Source organism: Cynocephalus volans, chromosome 8 (genome assembly GCF_027409185.1).
Source record: "Cynocephalus volans isolate mCynVol1 chromosome 8, mCynVol1.pri, whole genome shotgun sequence".
NCBI classification, from domain to species: domain Eukaryota; kingdom Metazoa; phylum Chordata; class Mammalia; order Dermoptera; family Cynocephalidae; genus Cynocephalus; species Cynocephalus volans.
This window is the reverse complement of record NC_084467.1, coordinates 25,457,406-25,476,828: the sequence shown is the minus strand read 5'-3', so window position 1 is coordinate 25,476,828 and position 19,423 is coordinate 25,457,406. Positions and strand designations below refer to the sequence as shown.

The 19,423-nt window shown below is 40.7% G+C and overlaps 1 protein-coding gene across 2 annotated transcripts in view; it reads right to left on the bottom strand.

The window, feature by feature from the left end:
- Positions 1-1,018: 1,018 nt before the first annotated feature.
- KHDRBS1 (KH RNA binding domain containing, signal transduction associated 1) overlaps positions 1,019-19,423 on the bottom strand; it is a 37,476-nt gene continuing 19,071 nt past the window's right edge. Inside the window, exons 6-11 of one of the 2 annotated variants that reach the window (XR_010024182.1) lie at positions 18,634-18,835; positions 18,049-18,116; positions 17,102-17,160; positions 14,681-14,873; positions 11,929-11,988; positions 1,019-1,673 (exon numbers count right to left, since the gene is read on the bottom strand). Coding sequence is in view for 1 of the 2 variants with exons in the window: in XM_063104495.1 (XP_062960565.1) it covers positions 14,776-14,873; positions 17,102-17,160; positions 18,049-18,116; positions 18,634-18,835 (427 nt within the window). In the remaining variant the exon portion in view is untranslated. Of the gene's footprint in view, positions 1,674-11,928; positions 11,989-13,535; positions 14,874-17,101; positions 17,161-18,048; positions 18,117-18,633; positions 18,836-19,423 lie in introns of those variants that run through there. The other variant, XM_063104495.1, reaches the window with a different exon arrangement.

Genomic DNA, 19,423 nt, shown 5'->3' with positions numbered 1-19,423 from the left:
CAGGGTGACAAACTCATGTAGGTTTCCCTGAGATGTTTTAGTTTTAGTACTGTAAGTCACACATCTCAAAAACTCCGTCTTGGTAAACCTGGATGGTTTATCACCCTAGCCAAACCCCTCACACAAACACAATGCTTTACTATTTAAAAGCACTTGTGGCTGTAAGAGGTACAAAGAGGTCAAAAGCATCAGCTATGAAGTCTAATACCACCTGTTTTCTAATCTTAGGCAAGTTACTTATCCTCCTTGAGCCTTAGTTTCCTCATCTGTAAAATGAGTATAACAGATTAAAGGATTAAGTAAAACTGCACATAAATGCTTGACATAGTGACTAGAACATACTAAGCAATCAATAATTAGCTATTACTTATAGTAACCAACAGTAAAGACAAAAACAAGGCTCAGATGTTGAATAGCTTGCTCAACGTAAATCAACTTTTTTTTTTTTTTTTAAAGATGACCGGTAAGGGGATCTTAACCTTTGACTTGGTGTTGTCAGCAACACGCTCTCCCAAGTGAGCTAACCGGCTATCCCTATATGGGATCCGAACCCGTGGCATTTGTGTTTTCAGCCCCACACTCTCCCGAGTGAGCCATGGGGCAGCCCGAAATCAACTGATTTTAATATCCCTTTCCATTATACTTCTGTTCCTACTAGAGATGAATCTAAGCTCATCAGAATGCCCCAGGTACAGTTAAAATGCATACAGCCTCTTCCCTTGTTCCTTTGTGAGAATAAATAACCAGAAAGCATTAAGGAAGAATGCAGTATTACAGGTCCCTAGTCTCAAAGGAAGCTCAGTATAAATCGGACTAGTCATAGGCCACAGGAAATCAGAAGTTTACCAAAGGCTGACTTCCCAATCCTTCAAGAGAAAATGTTAGGAAAAATAGCTGGCCCAGTTATAGCTGGAAGGAAAGCTGGAGCTAGATAGGGAGGCTTTGGCTCTCTCCCAAAGCTGATAGAAGCTACCAGAGTGGGACCACTCATAAACTTGACCAAACCTTTATTGAGCTCCTCAAGGGCAGATACTTGTTGGGGAAGGAATATAGAACAGAGGTGAACAGGAAAAGCCCTACCCTTCAGGAGCTTTTTGGACTAGGTAATTAATCAACAGTTGAAGGAGAAAACAGGCACAGAGGTTAAATAACCTACCCAATGTAACTGAATCTTCTCACTTGGCTTTTTTTTTTAGCCTGTCACAGAGGGGTGACAACACCTTCTCTCTGGGAGCCCTCTGGAAGTGTTCAAGGGCTCACAGGCTGACACCCACAACACAGTGAAACAGGTGGTGGTGGTAGGGTGTTCCAGCCAGATCTGTGGGGAGGCTAAGGGGAAGCAGGCAGACTAGAAATGGCACAGTAGGAGTGGCTGGTTTATTGCAATGTAGGAGGCTAGGGATACTGTTAGTCCCATTCAACTCCTTAAAGGCTTGAGCAGGTTTAACTGTTAGCATCACTGTCCCCTGAAGCCCTGACTCCATTCTGGGTCTAAGGACTCGTAGGGATCCTGGCTGGCTTTCTGTGGGTAAATCAGATAGCTCAAGAGGTGGAGTAAAACAAAACTGTTGATCTCCTCTCCTGGGTTTCTCTGTGCTCAGCAAATGCCCTCAGGCCAGGCCAGCCTCTTTACACAGCAGGTAGCTCTCCTGGTTTCTGGAATCCTCTGATGGCTGCAAAGACACAAGACGGAAAATTGAGAAACATGAAGCTGCCATATCAGGGGGCTTCCCAGCCTCCCATCTGGCCAGGCTGCCTCCCTTATAATCTCCCCATCCAACAGCACAGCTCTGATTGCTTCATTCAGTACACAGTTCTAGGTACAAAGATGAGTAGAAAACAGAAGTCCACAACCTATGAGCTCTCTTTTTGTTGTCAGTCAGTTAATGAAAATGGAATCTCACACTCCATACCTCCCATCCTTGGCCATGCCTGAACTACATGATCCAGGGAAGAATCAACTAAACCTTTGGTGCTTCAGCTATACAAGCTTTTGGGCCTCCGGTTATACAAAGGGGAAAATGCTTTTGCTCTCCCAGAGATGTGGAAAAGATAACAAAGAGCTTTAAAACCTTTGGAAGGAAGAAAATAAATAAATAAAAACTCTTGGAAGAAAGGGAATGGGGAAATAGGCATCTTCTCATCACTAATATTAGTAACACGATTCTAGGCTTAGGGGTCCATCCCTTCTGGCCTTATGAGGGGTTCATCCCAGCTCCAAACACTCAAAGTTGCCTGCAAGAGAAACACAAGCCTGCAGCAAAGGGCAGGGGATGATCTCATGCTAAAGCCTGTAGCAGAGCTTCCCACATTTTAAATGGCACTATCATCCCCCTAGTTGTTCTAGGCAGCAACCTGGAACCTTAATACATCCCTCTTCTCCCACATCTAATCAATCACCAAATTATGTTCATTCTATCTCCTCAAAGTTCTTGAATCCATTTGCTTTTCTACATTTTCAATGATATTACCTTACTATATATAGCCTTTCCCATTTCTTGTCTGGGCTAACAACATTTCCTAACAGGTTCACATAAACACTCTCCACTCTCAGCAAGTGAAGTTCTAAAATCTTAAAATCAGAAATCTAATAATGTAATCTCCATCCCCACAACCTTCAGTGGTCTTCAAGTGAAGCCCTCAGAATTAGGTCCAGATTCCTACACCTGACCTTGAAACTGCTTCAGTCCTATTGTCTGCCTAGAATATGTTCCATGTCCTTGTCTTCCTTTAGAAGCTTGCACATCATTTCCTCAAGAAAAATCCCAGAGTTAGGTTGTATGCCCTCATAGCACCCCATTCTTTTCTTTTATAGAACTTATCACAATGAAATTACTTATGTTATTTATGAGATTATCTGTTTAGTGTCTGTCTCCCCAAATATACTGTAAGCTCCACAAAGCCAGGGACCATTTCATCTTGTTCACTCATCACTGAAATCTCCAGTGTCTAGCATATACTATGGCATTCCAATTTATAATATAAGAGTACCTCAGAAAGCTCACAGAAAGATTCATATTATCTTTTAGATTTCTCCATGAACTTTTTTTTTTTTTTTAAAGATGACTGGTAAGGGGATCTTAACCCTTGACTTGGTGTTGTCAGCACCACGCTCACCCAGTGAGCCAACCGGCCATCCTTATATGGGATCCAAACCCATGGCCTTGGTGTTATCAGCATCACACTCTCCCAAGTAAGCCATGGGCCAGCCCTTCCATGAACTTTTTGAAGTGCCCTCATAGTGAATGTATAAAAAAAATAAAAGGAATCATTTGTACCAATTTCTGGAGAGAAGCTTATGAAAAATCATATCAGAGCAGAAGGTATTTCTCTTTCTCAAAGGCAGACGCAGAGTTTATTTCCTACATTTCAAGCCCAGAGAGCCTGAGAGATGGGGAACACCCATCTTATACCTAAAACTGGGCCATAAATAGGAAGCACGAAGACTGATGGAGTCAGAAGACCCCAGAGAAGAATTAGCCCTGTATCTGAACCTAAATTCTCCTATCTCAAGTTCTCTCACACACCATGTTGCCTGGAGAAAAGAGACTGGCTACCCTGAGGGTGGGCCAAGGCAGGTTCCAGAGGTTGACAGCTAATTGAGACATCTTAACACAGTATTAAGATCAGAAATAGTACCCAAGTTTCTGGCTATATGGCTATATATTCTATTTAGCTGATTAATTTGGGCTGACAGCCTGACTGTGCCTCACGTTCTGCCTAGAATCATCTCAAGTGAGCTGTCTTTCTTCAGGAATCCCACAACCTCCCAAATTTGCTCTGGAAATGACAAGGTCTCTCCTTGAAGCCAGAAGCTTCCTAGGTCTAGGTGGGAGGAAGCACGGAGCTAGCTCATGTACCTGTCTGAGAACGCTGACCTGCCCACTGCCTGCCTGAGATGCAGCCAGAGACAGTCACCACAGCACAGGTTAGGAATGAGAAGTACACTCACTGCTGAGAGGCTGCCGCACCTATAGTCAAGGAATGCCATGAAGCTAAAGCCTAGCAGCACAGCTATGAAATGCAAGTCCCTTCCAGATACAAGCCTACTTCTTTTTAGGAAAGAAACATGCAATTGGCAGAACACTAGATGAAAATGCATATTCAGCCCCAGGGCCAGAACAGACAATAGAGTAGACCTCCAGCCTGGGGTTGGAAAATTGACTCTAGATGTGAACACTTCTGCTCCCCATTACCTACCAAAAGGGTTTAGTTTGCTTCCTGAGTGCAGCTTCCTTGGGAGCCCAGGGCACCAATCAGGCCACAATAGGACTAGGATATAGTGCCCACCATAGGCCTTTGCTCCCAAGGGGCCTAGAAGGGCCAGGACTATTTTCTAGGCCAGGAAACAAAAGAATAAGTAGTGTAGTACACTTCTTCCCCTCCCCCCAACAGCTGCTGTCTCAGACAGCTGTCTCCAGCCTGTCTCCTCAACTCTTATTAAATATTCATCAGATGCTTGCTAGCTTTAAACATGCAACGACTATTAATCTGGAGAGCAAGAGGTACATGTGGGTCCAGAGACAAGAGAGGGCTCATAAGGATCTAAGTCTTTTAACTTCATAAGTCTGGAAACCAAGCTGAGGCACCAGTTGTATACACTAAAGACAAGAACTACTTTCAATGTAAGGTGATCTGTGGCCACTCTAGGTATAAAAGAGAGGCCAGAAGGCAGCTGAGGAGGAACACAAAGACTTGGTTCTAAACTCCAGCTCTGAAACCCTGTGGTTGTCCTAACCTCTACACATCAGTTTCCTATTCTGTGTACCAGGGATAATCCTTGCTTCACAGGGTTGTGAGAATTGAATGGGATGCTGTATATGACACTTCCAGCAGAATGAACACAGAATTAAGAGCTTAAAACGGAGGCAGAGACTTCATCCATCAGGAGCATTGCTTAACAATCCCTTAAGAACAAAGTCTCTATCAGTGGAGACTCAACAGAGCTTGTCTCCAATTCATAAGATGGGTGAAAGGGACAAGATATGAGCCTCCCTTAACATATATGGCAAACATCCGATCCTCAAATAGCCCAAATACCTGACAGGAGAGATGTTTCTCCTTTCTGGAAAAGGTAGGAACCAAAAGGCCTTCAGGCAAGAGGGAGGGCAGGAAGAAGACAAGGTGAGGTGAGAATATCCCCTGCCTTCCCTGGAAGGAGTGGCGTCACTTTACATAAGGCTTTCCACTTTACATAAGGCTTTCCTCTTTCGCTTCCCTTATTTTCCCTACCTCACCAGCACTATGGCCAACAGGAGTGGTTCAAGTCACTCTCATGCTTAAGGCCTTAAATAGTTCCCTAAATTTTAGAATAAAGTACAAATTTCTTGCCTAATATTTAGCTTTTCAAAATCAGCACTAACTTACTCTTCCAGCCTCTACTTATAGCTAATATTTATTGAGTTCTTACTGCATGTCATGTTGAATGCTTTATACGCATTAGCCCGTTCAATCTTTACAACATTGTGAAGTAAATAATATCACCCCCACTTTACGATGATAAAACTGAGACTGGAAGAGGATAACTCACCTGAGGTTCCAAAGCTAGTTAAACTAGCTTCGGAGGAGGCAGAATTCGAAATTAGTCTGTTTAAAGACATAACAAAATGTTATGCTAAGCTATTTATTTGTCTGCCTAGTAAATTCTTAGTTATCATTTAAGACTTAAATGTCACCCCCTTTCTCTGGTGCTACTACGCCTTTCTCAGACAGCTTCTCCAGGCTCCTTGGTATTCAGAGTTCAGCAATGGAACACAATCACAGACTACTATAACGGTTCAAGACTTACTCTCTCCCATTAGGCTAACTTTGAGGGCAGGGACTATAATTGATACAGACCTGAGACCCAGCACAGCCAGCATAAGGACCTAAGTGGCCTCAGCAAATGTTAGCTATAATAATGATATTCCTCCAGAGGAAGGCTTCCTCCAGGAGACAGAATGGCTGTAAAGGCTCCCTGGGATGGTTTGGGCTAACAGGTAAAAACTTCTAAATTACACTATTCAGTTGAGATTGGTCACAGACTCTGAAGTCAGACTGTCTGAGCTTGAATCCCAGGCTCTGTTATTTAAAAGCTGTGTGATCTTGGATAAGTAATTTAATTTTTCTGGGTCTCAGTTTCATCATGTGTAAATGGGATGATAATTTCTACTCCACTGGTGGAGAAAACAGTGGATGGCAGAGTAAATACTCGAATGTTAGAATTGACAAAATACAGTAGTAACAAAGACATTTTTTTCGGGATGCATCTTACATTTGAGGTGAAAAGAAACAATTGCGTCAATTTAATTGGCAGCATGTTTTCTTTCCTTGCAGTACTTAATGATATGACTTACGATAAATGGTCTATTAGAAGTCAATGAAATATGGTATTATCTTATAGAAGCAGCATGTTTTCAGCATAGCAAATGGACTGATGTGCACCTCCACCCCAACTTGCTATACAACCGTGGAAAATTGCTTCACCCCCCCTAGTATCAGTTGCCTCATTCATGAAAATAGGGATGTATGGCAGGCATTCAAATTAAGTTCTCTTCTCCCTCAGCCAGGCAAAGCTGCCTATCTTCCCTATCTCACTTTCCCATTCTTTTAAATGCAGTCAAGATCAGTGAATGGGGTAGACTGAGAAGTAATAAAATGAGGGGGAAAAATTAAAATGACTATTTACTAGTAGACTGCCAGCAACACCAGCCTCTGTATGCCCATGCAAAGCATAAGAACCTATCAAGAGAGAGGAAGCCCAATTGCTGCCTAATGCATTCTAACTCAGAACTGACCTTTGAGCAAAGCCTCGGGGGGCAGAGAACTTCAAGGATAGAGGCCAGGGAGGCAAGTAATGAAGTTTTAAAAACCTGAGCAAAATATCCACCACCACCTCTATCTCCCTTGTTCACTTGGTTGAGGAGCACACTGCATAAATATAGGCAAGAAGCCTCCCGGGTTCCAACTCACAACCTGCTGCTCCTAAAACAAAAAACAATCTGACTCTGTTTCATCCCTGGTGGCTAGAAAGCCCTAGTAGCTGCTGACACATCTCTAACTTCATTCTGAGCCTGGGGAGGGGATGAGAATCCTTAGGAGAGCACAAAAGCGACAAATCCTAAGCCTATATATCCCTAGGTAAGGAAGGGTGAGAGTGTTCTCTCAGCAATAAGTGTCATAGAAAAGAGTCTCCTGGAGGCTCCAGGAGGGAGGTCGGGGGCTTGATGGTGGGATGATGGAGCTCAGCTTCTAAGTCTCTGAAGAACTACATATGGCCAGGCATGGCAGCTAGAACAGCCTCATTCCCACTTCTGCAGCCTGCAGTATAATGCACAAGATAAAAGACACGCTTTGTAGTCACCTACATCTGGGATCAAACCTCAGCACCACCACTTACAAGTTCTCAGTGATGCCAAAATAATATAATCAGCTACTATATGCCAGAAATCTTCATTAACCACTCTAATACCTACTTCAAAAGGCAGTAGACCTTCATATATCTATGGTCAATTGATTTTTGACAAGGGTGCCAAGAACATTCAATGCGGAAAGAATAGTCTTTTCAACAAATGGTGCTGGGACAGCTGGATATCCACGTGCAAAAGAATGAATTTGCAGCTAAGTCGATAAGAGTTCAGTGTTATAACACCAAGGTAAAAGTTCAGATCCCCATACTGGCCAGCTGCCAAAAAAAAAAAAAAAAAAAAAAAAAAACAATTTGAACCTCTATCTCCCACTTAAATGTTAGTATTAAAACTAAAAAACTCTAGGGCCGAGCCCATGGCGCACTCAGGAGAGTGCGGCGCTGGGAGCGCAGTGACGCTCCCGCCACGGGTTTGGATCCTATATAGGAATGGCTGGTGCACTCACTGGCTGAGTACCGGTCACGAAAAAGACAAAAACAAAACAAACAAACAAAAAAACCTAAAAAACTCTAAGGTGTAAATCTTCCTGACTTGAATGAGACAATGGTTTTCTTACCTATGACACCAAATGTACAAGCAACAAAAGAAAACAACAGATACACTGGACTTCATCAAAATGAAAAACTTTTCTACTTCAAAGAAAGTAAATAGACAACCCACTGAATGAGAGAAAATATTTGCAAATCATATACCTAAAAAGGGTCTAGCACCTAGAACATATAAAGAACTTACAACTCAATAATAAAAGGACAAATAACCTGATTTAAAAGTAGGCAAAAGATTTAAATAGACATTTTTCCAAAGAAGATATATAATTGGCCAACAAGTACATAAGAAAAGATGTTCAACATTAGTCATTAGCAAGAATGTAAATCAAAACCACGAGATACCACTTCACACCCACTTAGATAGCTATATAATAAATTGGAAAATAACAAGTGTTGGTGACAATGTGAAGAAATTGGAACCCTCATACTTTGCTGGTGAGAACAGTACAGCCTCTGTGGAAAACAGTTTGGCAGTTTCTAAAAATGTTAAACAGAGTTACCATATGATCCAGCAATTCCTCTCCTAGGTATATACCTAAGAAACTGAAAACATGTCTACAAAAACTTGTTCATGAATGTTCAAACAAGTATTATTCATAATAACCAACAAGCAGAAACAACTCAAATGTCCATCAATGGATGAATGAATAAATAAAATGTGGTATGTGCATATAATGAAATAGGATGACAGTAAAAAGAAACAAAGTACTGATGTATGCTACAACATGGATGAACCTTGAAAATGTTATGCTAAATGAAACCCAGTCACAAAAGACCACATATTGCATGATTCCATTTATATAAAATGTTCAGAATAGGCAAGTCTATAGAGACAGAAAGTAGATTAGTGGTTCCCTAGGGCTGGAGGGGATAAGCAGATTGAGGAGAGACAAACACAGGGCATGGGGCTTCTTTTTGAGGTGACAAAGATATTCTAAAGTTGTGGTAATCACTGTACAACTCTGTATATATACTAAAAACCACTAAATTGTACACTTTAAATGGGTGAATAGTATGGTACATGAATCATATCTCAGTAAAGCTGTTACCAAAAAACACTCCCAAAACCCCAGACTTCTTTGCTACTAGGACAGTTAAAGTCCACCCAAAGAGACAAGGATCACTTAAAAAGCCTAACATGCTCTTCAATTCGTATTAATAAAGGCTAACCAGGGGCCGGCCTGTGGCTCACTCGGGAGAGTGCGGTGCTGATAACACCAAGGCCCCGGGTTTGGATCCCATATAGGGATGGCCGGTTAGCTCACTGGACAACAGCAAGCCAAGGGTTAAGATCCCCTTACTGGTCATCTTTAAAAAAAAAAAAAAGGCTAACCAGAAGTTGCAAGCCAGTAAGCCAAGGGCCACATTTTGCTTACAGCAGACACAAGTATGTGGGACTAATAAATATTTTTAAACATCTGAGCAAACATTAAATGATTGTATATAAAATCCAAATTTCTAGTTTCTCTTGAAAATCAGATTTTACAAATCTAACAAAAAAAATTTTAGAGCTGGGAAAGCAAGAGGAATGAAAATAATCTTCAAATACTTGAAAGGATATTGTTTGAGGTGACCAAAGCAGAAACAGTGTTAAATTACTGGGGTGTAAGTTTCATTCAAAACGAGAGAAAAGTTCTAATACTTGGAGTTGTCTCAAATGAAACTGGCTGCTTCTACAAGTAATATGTTTCCTATCACTAGCATGAAGTACTGATATATGCTATAGCATGGATGAACATTAAAAACATTAAGCAAAGTGAAAGAAGACAATCACAAAATGCACAGATTATACGATTCCATTTATATGAAATGTCCAGAGTAGGCAAATCCAAGGAAACAGAAAGATTAGTGCTGACAGGGGCTGGGGAGTGGGGGGAGTGACTACTAACAGGTATAGTATCTCTTTTTGGGGTAATGGAAATGGTCTGGAATTAAATATTGGCAATGGTTGCGCAGCGCTGTGGATATACTAAAAACCACTAACTGTACACTTGAAAATGGGGGGTGGGGGGCATGTAAAATGGTAAATTTTATGCTATGTGAATTTTATTTCAATTAAAAAAGAAAAAGTTAAAGAGGGACAAAAGGATAACCTTCATTAACCGCTTAGGATATTGTGATGCACACAGTGATAAATGTTAGCTACTATCAACTTCATATGATGATAAAGAAATGAGGCATGGAGAGGGGTTAAGGATTTTGTTTTTGTCTAAGGTGACAAAGGCTAATAAGATGAGGCAGAGCCAGGACACGTATTCAACCCTGCCAGAATCTAAAGCTTACAGAACTGTAGTAAAAGTTCACAGGTAGCGAATGATAGAAAGCCACAGAAAACATTTGGAACAACTGACTAAACTACACACCCAGAATAGGCAGACCCCCAGCAGGCCCTGGGTCTGTGAACAATGCAACTTGCCTTTCCTTGCACAAATCACAGTCCAAATGATAAAAGAAAATTCCCCAAACTTCTAATCCATTTCTGCCCTGAAGACTACCCTAGGAAGAGTTAAGACTAAATTCTCTGCATTCAGGGATCTCCCCCTAAATTTCCTAGCCATTCATGTGACCAATATCAAATGCAGAACTTCCTGGGTGTCCAGAACCATGTTCAGTACACATGGCCCTCCTTAAAAAGCCTCCAGATCACAGAGAATCCTGTCTGAGAGGCAGGTTTGGAAAAACTGAGCACCAAGAAACCAAATTTCATTGTCAAAAGCTATACAAGTACACGCTTTTGGCTTACCTAGTTAGAGTCTCTCTCCTTGGTGCCATCTTAACCCTAGCAGCTCACTCAGGGGCAGAGGGAGAAATCAGCTAGTTAGTTCCTGGATATGTTCAAGCAACAGGAAGGCTCACTGTTGTCAGAGCCTCTAACTATGCAAACCAGGGAGATAAAGCTTTAGGAAAAGTGTTCTTAGGAAAGAACACTAATATTACTATGTATACATAGTTGGTTGGCCTTATCTATATTAGAAATCCCTTCAATTTACCAGCCATGAGGTATGTGTTATCACCATCTTCCTTCTTCGGATATGGAAATAAGTGATGTTTTAGGTCACTAAATAAAAGGTAGCTCATAGATTCAACTCTAGGTTTGTCAGGTTCCATGTCCTTTCTACTATACCAAAATATTCCTATGAAGGGTTTCCTAAGTGTGAGAAATACCCCTTCCCTAGATTAAAGAAGTATATATAAGGTTAAAATGATGGGTTCTGACAACACATAAACTTGGGCTTGGTTACTAGCCATACTAATTATGTGACCCTGAGAAGTTATTAACCTCATTAAGTCTCAGTTACTTCTGTAAAGTACAGATATTACTGAACAATTGTTTTTTGGCTGCCCAGCATCCATTTCTCTTTCCTAATAACAACTCAACTAACTTTTGAGGAACTAGTTCTTTCTTATTGAATATTGGTAAAGTAAGGGCATGTAATTCAAGCTAATCCACTGATACTCCCTCCCTAGAACTTGAATCCTGAGTAGAGGGAGAAAGAAACCAAACATAGCTAGAGTTTACTTGTTCCAATAAGAGTGCCCAAGCAACCAGTCCCTGCTTCAAGACCATTTCTGTGGTCTATCACTGCTGTCCCAGTTCTCTGCAGCCACTATGGTTCCTAGGCCAGATTTTCTAACCTTCACACTAAATCTGTGAGCCCCTAACATCTTTCTAATAAATTCCCTTCTACTTACACCAGCCACTTTGTTGCTTGCAACCAATGAACTCTAAATGAAACACCACCATATCAAGTTATTAACAGGATAAACAGAGTGAGACTGAACACTATCTGGTCTTATCAATCATTAGAAGTAAATTCAATATGCACTATAAACCAACATATAATCCTGGTCATGTCGTAAAATACAGTACAAATGATTGCAGGAAAGATTAGCCAACTGACCACCTTCTACCAACTGTTTTACAGTTATGATAGAAGGCCCACTGTCCTTAATAGAAAGCCACCTTAACATACCTGACATGGGTCTTCACTACCCATTCTATTCCAGGAAATGCCTTAGGAGTTTTCAAACACCTGAAAGTGGAGAAATAAGAGGTCAGTCTTTTGAAGAGGAAGTTTTAAAGACATACAAAATAAAAGATAAAGAGATCCTGCATGCAGTTTACACATTACAGGAGAGAAACATGCAACTTTAAGAAGTTTTAAGTAACATTTCATTATGAATATCAATATGGGGACCTATAGGGGCTCATCCTCGTATATTTTAAAACAGCTGAGCAGAAAGCTTTACTTTGGGGTGCAGCAGGTCTAATCTACAGTCATTGGTATTTTACAATGTGTCATTTAAGATGTCAGACTTTGTGCCCAGGTTACATTACACTTCATTTGTGATGGGCAGGATTATTAAGAGTTATGGCTAATTTATGTGGCAGCATATGGTTTTTCTTTTTACAGCTATTTTTATTAAACAAGTTTTTCAAAGTTTTAACATTAAAATTAACAGCTAAAGAATTGTTTATGCAAGCTGCTGTCACAGTTTATGTAAAAGAGAAATATGTGCTATTAAAATCAGACATTTAGGTTACCTTTGGTTTTTTGCGATGCATGTTAGCTTTACACATCCTGATTCTCTTGCGATAATTTTCCTTTAAAAAGGGGGGTATAGAGTGATCTCTTTTCATCAAAACAAGACATAATGCCCTGAAAGCTGACTTCAAACCATGGTTGAAAATTCAGTTATTTACACTTTATCACAATCTACAAATACATATTTTTGTTGGTGTGTTTTAAAAAGAAAAAAATGTCCATCATGCACTGCTGCAGGCAGCTCGGCACTTCATACAAGAGAATTTTTCACCCCCGAGCAGTTTAGGTGCCTCTCTTAGGGAAGGCATGAGAACCCTGAAAATTAACATAGAGAAGCAGAAACAGAGCCAACCAATTCCATCATTTTCCCTCTTGGACTCTTAGGAGGGAGTTCAGAGCCAGCCTATCATGCCCCAGCCCAGCTGAGTTATTAACAGCACTTCTGGGATTGGAAGGAAAACCCTTATTAAGGGAACCCAAGGTTTGCTGAATTGTCATGTCCAAAGGCAGGTGCTATCCCTTTCAGAGCACAGAGATTATTTGATGCCACTTGTTAGCGCCACCTAGGAGCTCTACAGAAGGTGCAAACGAAGGTGGCTGGCACTTTAAATACTGAGATGTATGTATGGAATCCAATCCAAGTTTTGGCTCAGTTGGGCTTTTCTCTCCAGAAATTACTTATTTATTTTTTTAGGTGCCAGTACAAGGAATCAAATCCTTGAATTTGGTGTTATGAGGCTACACTCTAACCAACTGAGCTAACTTGCTAGCTCTCAGAAATTAGAACTTTTGATAGGATTAGATAAAACTGCTTTTAACAACTTCCAGGGGGTGAAAAAGCTTTGGTTATTTTTAAACTAAAACTTAGCAACTCAATATTTTTTGGTAAACTTAAAATAAAACCCCCCCCACCACTTTTAAGAATGTCTCCAACTTTTAACAAGCCCATTAACTTTAGAATTAATTTAAGTTTATTTGAAAGAGAAAACTATTTTATTGTCCACCCAAAAAAATGACAATTCATCACATTTACTTTGATTAAAAAAGGACTAAACTTTATTGACAAACTGCTGCAGACATTTTGACATAAGTTTAAGCTACCTATTTAGGCAGACTTACACATGTAGCATTTAATCTTCCAAGAACAAAATGGGAGGACGGTACAAATCCAATTAGGACTTTAACTTATGTACAAAGTGGATTTTGATTCCTTTTTCATTCAGCTGCAGTGTCCCTTTTTATATCATGCTAGTGTTGAGACATACTTGACTAACTACCTTGGGAACAGTTCAATTGACAACCGTCAACTTAAAGAAAATCATTAGCTTTTGGCCCCAGTGTCCAAGTGAGCTTTTCATGGAGTGCAGAACCTCAGATGGACAAAATACTCTGTCTTTTTAAATACTGAAATTTTAATTACTACTACTATTACTGAAAAATTGAGGCTAAAAAGCTCTGCATCAAATTCAATTCAGGTGGCCAGCCCCTCTCCCCCAATCAACCTCTTCAGAACTTACTCCCCCCACTAAGTATCTCTCAACACTGTATGTCTGGGGCTAGATTTCAAAACCCACATGATGAAAAAGTCAGTTTTACAAAGCTAATTTTGTTGTTTTTTAAAGTCAATTAACACTAAAAATTGCATCAACTATTTAACTCATGAGGATCTTTCATATTAAAATTTAACCTTAAGATTCAACCGCCATGTGCTTTTAAAGGAAACATTTTAGAGACGTCTGAGCTCACTTTTACATGGTGGCACTTATTGCCGTTAAAGTTTGTGATTTTAAATCTTAAATAGCCCTGAATTTTGAAATGTAGCCTAGTTTGGGATTCTGCAACTACAACTTTACGGGATGCCTCGAATCAAACCTAAGAGAAAGTTAACAAGCTTTTACTTCAGAACCTTTAAGCAAGCAATGTCACTTTTGAAACTAACAGGCTTGTGGTTTTTTTTTTTTTTTTACTCAACTTCTTTTTATTATAAAAGGTACACTTCTGTTTATATTTAAACAACAAAGAAAAAAAGCATCTACACACTTAAAAAATTAATTCGATATTCCTAAATCTATTTTAACTCATTTAAAAATACTACATACAGAAGCCAGAATGCAGAGTTAAGAATGGAGTAAGGTGGGGAGAAGAAGGGGACCACGAAGAAAAACACTTAGACAATTACTTGTCTGTTGTGGGTAAAGCAACAGGAATCCTGGGAGATACAAGAAATCAGTAATAACTTTGCTCATAACTGATATTTTCCCCTCATGTTTGTTTTTAATAACGTCCATATGGGTGCTCTCTGTATGCTCCTTTCACTGGCCTAGCTGGAGGGGCCTTCAGCGACGGCCTGGTCCCATTCCAGTCGTCTTGGCCTGTGGGGAAAGCAAAGAGTTCATAAACCATGTGCCAATGGCATTCTGGGCAGGGGTAGGTCACGTGGTAAAGATTGCCAAAAACATTGCTTTTCTTCATTGTCTTGATCTTGGTCCCTGGTGGTTGGTTCTTGCTCTGCACTCTGTTTGGCCCTCCTGAACAGTCTGGGCAATCTTTCCAGTTTTGAGTGAAGGATGGAAGGAAAGGCTGGCATTTGCTCTGGAGTAATCTCCAGCAGTGAGGTTCTCCACAGGCAACATGATCTATACTCCAGTCCCCAAACTTGGATAAACCCAACACCCTCCAGTGAGAGTGTCTAATCTCAGTGGGTCTCCAATGGCCTTTCCTTTTCCCAAAGCAATGTGGCAGGCAGCCTCAGGTAAGGTAACAATACTTCTGAAAGTCTCTCAGATTGAAAGCAGGTCACCCCTTTCCCGTGCAATAGGCAAGTCAGATCTCCCTGTGGAGAAGTGTCCTCTGGCTCTCTGATACTCAACTGCTCTGGGGGAGGGAAATATAATCAAATGTTCCATTTACAATACTGTTTAGGAGAATTCCTTAGCTCCTTTCTTATGTTGACAAACCAGAGAAGCCACACAACATGGGTTTCCACAAATGATTTTCCTCTATGACAGGGAATTGCCTGAGCGAGATGATCACTTACCCACAAAGCTGACCTCTTATGAAAATTAGCTGTATTTAAGCTTATTCTTCCCACTCATTCCCATACCTCACCCATGCCAGTTCACTCCTGAAGTATTTCTCCAGCTGCCTGCACTCAAAAATACCTACCCTCATGACTATAGGTGTCTTAAACTCCTGAATCAATCTAAAGTCACATACAACCTTATTTACATCCCTAGTATAATATACATGTCCATCACTTTCCAAGTGGCTTCTGAGTACCAACAAGACAGTTTATTCTTCTAATTCTGCTTATAAAAGGCAGAGATCAGAACAGATTAACCATGGCAACATCATACCAGGAGCACAAGCAGCAGCTTGCCTTTCCGTTCAGTCTTCTATCCGGCAAAACAGAAATGCAATTTAGGCACATAAAGAGGCCCTGTTGTACTGCCTCAATGATGGAGGGAAATGCCCAGGTACACTCATACTGCTCTTCTAAATAGTGACATATGAGCAGAACAGTGCAGTGTTACTGCAACTGTCCAGTGCTATTTAGCTAAACTGGTAAAAACTGTTTCCCTGAGCAAGCAGCTGATTGGCTATTTCATACTGTGCTGAAGAGTTGAGCTCAGCTTGTCCGTCTGTGAGAGGCCCTAAGAGGCCCCTCTTCACCAGCTAGGAGTAAGGGGAGACTGCCAACCAGTGTCTTAAGATGAACTGTCATCTGCTGAGCCCCTTGCCAATGACTCTCTGGTAGTCCCTCAGATATGTTGAAAATATCTCACAAAGGCAACCCTCTCGGCATCCACAGCACTCCTTCTGGGGCCCATTAACATGGGGCCATAATTGGCTAGAGGACATACTTGAGCAATGTGTTTTTAACCAAACCCCAGGGAAGGCAGTTTGGTCCTGCTGCCGTTCTAGTTTCTATAGCTCTCTTGGGATCAAAGACTGTGTTGAGATGTCTCTAAGCTAGTAAGGAGCATGATGCCAGTTCTGCCCTGAATTGGCTCCGGCCCCTACAACCTCTGATTCTTACAGGCACTGTTCTTGCCCCCTAACCTGCTCTGGCTAGCTGCTTGCCACCGAGGTCCCTTTCAGCTGGCATTTCCTCTATATTGAGATTCTTTTCAATGAGATCCAAAAAAAATTTTTTTAAACGAGATGAGGCAGAAGCATAGAATTGGACACGATTAAGTTCTTGTTATCTACCAATGTGGCCTAGCTATCAGCATAAAAGGCCCAGAAATACAACCCAGGTCTAGCTGTCTACCTGCCTAAAATAGAAAATAAGAACATCAGCTTAAAAGTCTGATGCTCCAACCAGGCGAAGTTGGACCTGAGCTCTAGTTTAAGACATGTACTTTAGCCTTCCAAGAGTAATAGTACCCCCAATCTCACTTTAGTAGTCCCTCTTTCTACCACACACCACAAAACTTAAATAAGAGAAGGACTCTTACTGTCACATCTACCAACACCTTGACCGTCTAAAGGCTTCTCCTTAGATGTATGACTGTCTTACTCCCAATAATTCAGCCACCAGCATCCTCCCATGCACTTTACTTGTACATTCTGCCCCACCACAGAAATAAGGACATACCATAAGCTTCATAAGAATCTTGAACCTCCCCATGTCCATAGTCATAATATTCTGAGTCCCTGAAAGTCAAAGACAACGTATTAGTAAGCTATAGAGTAATTATATTTCACCTTTTTCTCAAATTCTTCCATATCTCACTCATTTTATTATGTGTACAATACAGGAAAATACTCATTCTGCACCAGACCTAAACCTCAAAATATTTCCAAAACATGTATACACTATGCACTCATAAAAACATTATAACAACTACAGCAAAGGAAAATGTATACTGCACAATTTAAAGCAAAAAACCACAATCCTAAATTGACCCTCTTAATCACAGTGTACATATACATGTATTTTAGGGCTCACTGGAAGAGAATAAACAAACAGGATAAGAACTGTTCTGGGCTAGCGGGTTAACTCAGCTGGTTACAGCATGCCACTGATTACACCACGGTCTAAGGTTCCATCCCTGTACCAGCCAGTTGTCAGGAAAAAAAAAAAAAAAAAAAAGGAACTGTTCCTTGGGCAGAATTCTGACTTTTTCTATCAATTACAGGTAAGATACATATACACTACACAGACACAAAAAGGTTTTTAAGAGAAATGCAGAAAATAACCTAAGTTATGGAAGTGAAATTCTAGCTTCCTTTAAAACTTTTATGCAACTTTAATGTGGCTGTGATATTTTTAAATAATAAACCAAAATAATTTAAAGGCATTTGCTCTTTGTTTCCAGGTAGTTACTGCTCAGGAATTTCACCTGCTATTCCCAGATTCTAAATCATAATTTAAAATTCACAGATATCCAAATTTGCAGGTTTAAGTGTATGCCTCATCAAAGAAGATATCCTCAGAAGGTGAGCCATTCTGTTCCTCAGGTGCTGCCTAAAACTCTCAGTTCCTCCAATTCCTTCATCCAACCCTAGGATGTAAAATGGCACTTCTGTTGCCTGACTCACCCTTGGCTCTGGCTGTAATAACCTTCGTAGCCTTCATAACTCTGTTCTGCATATGTATCATCATATCCCTAGAATGAATAAAATGAAATAGAAAGTCAGAATAACAAGAGTAGGGAAGGTAATTATATCCAATGGGGGTATGGCAGGCTTCTGCATTAAAAGGACATGAAATTCCCCTCCAAAATGCTAACATCCACTGTGCAGTAGTCTAGAGAGAAACTGTTACTAAACCAACCAACCCCAAACAAACATGATTTGCCACAGGACAAGTATGGGCAGAAAATAAAGTACTTTAGTATTTATCAGGACTTCAGTATTATCAGGAGTAAGAGTGAGAGATCCCTTAGAGTAAAACACTGTACCTTAAGACAGTTTATTTCCTGTTTAATCTACACACATATAGTAAACCATGCCTAAAATGGAAAAATCTCTTCATAGTTAAACATTCACTGCAAGAGAAGACCGTAGATTCCAAATCTTATAGGCAATCCCTGCCATGTGCATAAAGAGCCAAGGCCCTGACATTCAATTTCCTTTGGCAACCTTCCAGATACTGGGAAATGGAACACTATTCAAATTTCTTACATATTCTTCATATGTTTCTGGTGCAGGGGGTGGAGGCAAAGGTATTCTCTGGATGCCTGCTGTCCGTGCTCTTGGTGTTGGAGCGCCCCTCACAGTAGGTGGGGGTGGCACTCCTCGAGTCACAGTGGCACCTCTGGTGATGGCTCCTCTCACTGGTGTACCACGCACCAAAGCCCCCCGAGGTGGTCCAACACCACGGCCCCTACAAAAAGAAAGTTTATTTTAAACGGAGCTTTTTACGTTCAGACTTGTTTGCAAATTCTGGAGCTAGATAGATTTGATGATGCCTTAACTAAACTATTATTAAAGCACAGTGGAATATGATGGTAAGTAAAGGACCCACACTGGAAAACTCCCCAGGTCCCATAGTGGACCAATGTCCACTGCCTTGGGCAGGTCTGGAGAGTCTTAACATTCCAGAAAGATCAGTTGCCAAAGGTAAAATTCTAAAGTCAGGGCTGGCCCGTGGCTCACTTGGGAGAGTGTGGTGCTGATAACACCAAGGCCACAGGTTTGAATCCTATATAGGGATGGCCGGTTGGCTCACTGGCTGAGCGTGGTGCTGACAACACCAAGCCAAAGGTTGAGATCCCCTTACCGGTCATCTTTAAAAATAAATAAATAAATAAATAAAATAAAATTCTAAAGTCAAACTATTAAAAACTGCTAGGACTGTCCAAAATTAAAAGACCAAAAGTTTCAGCAGGACTGAAGCACTTGCCTATAGTCAAAGTGCCCAAGATCTAGAATTCCATTCTTGATACAACACACAAATCCTGACACCCCTCCT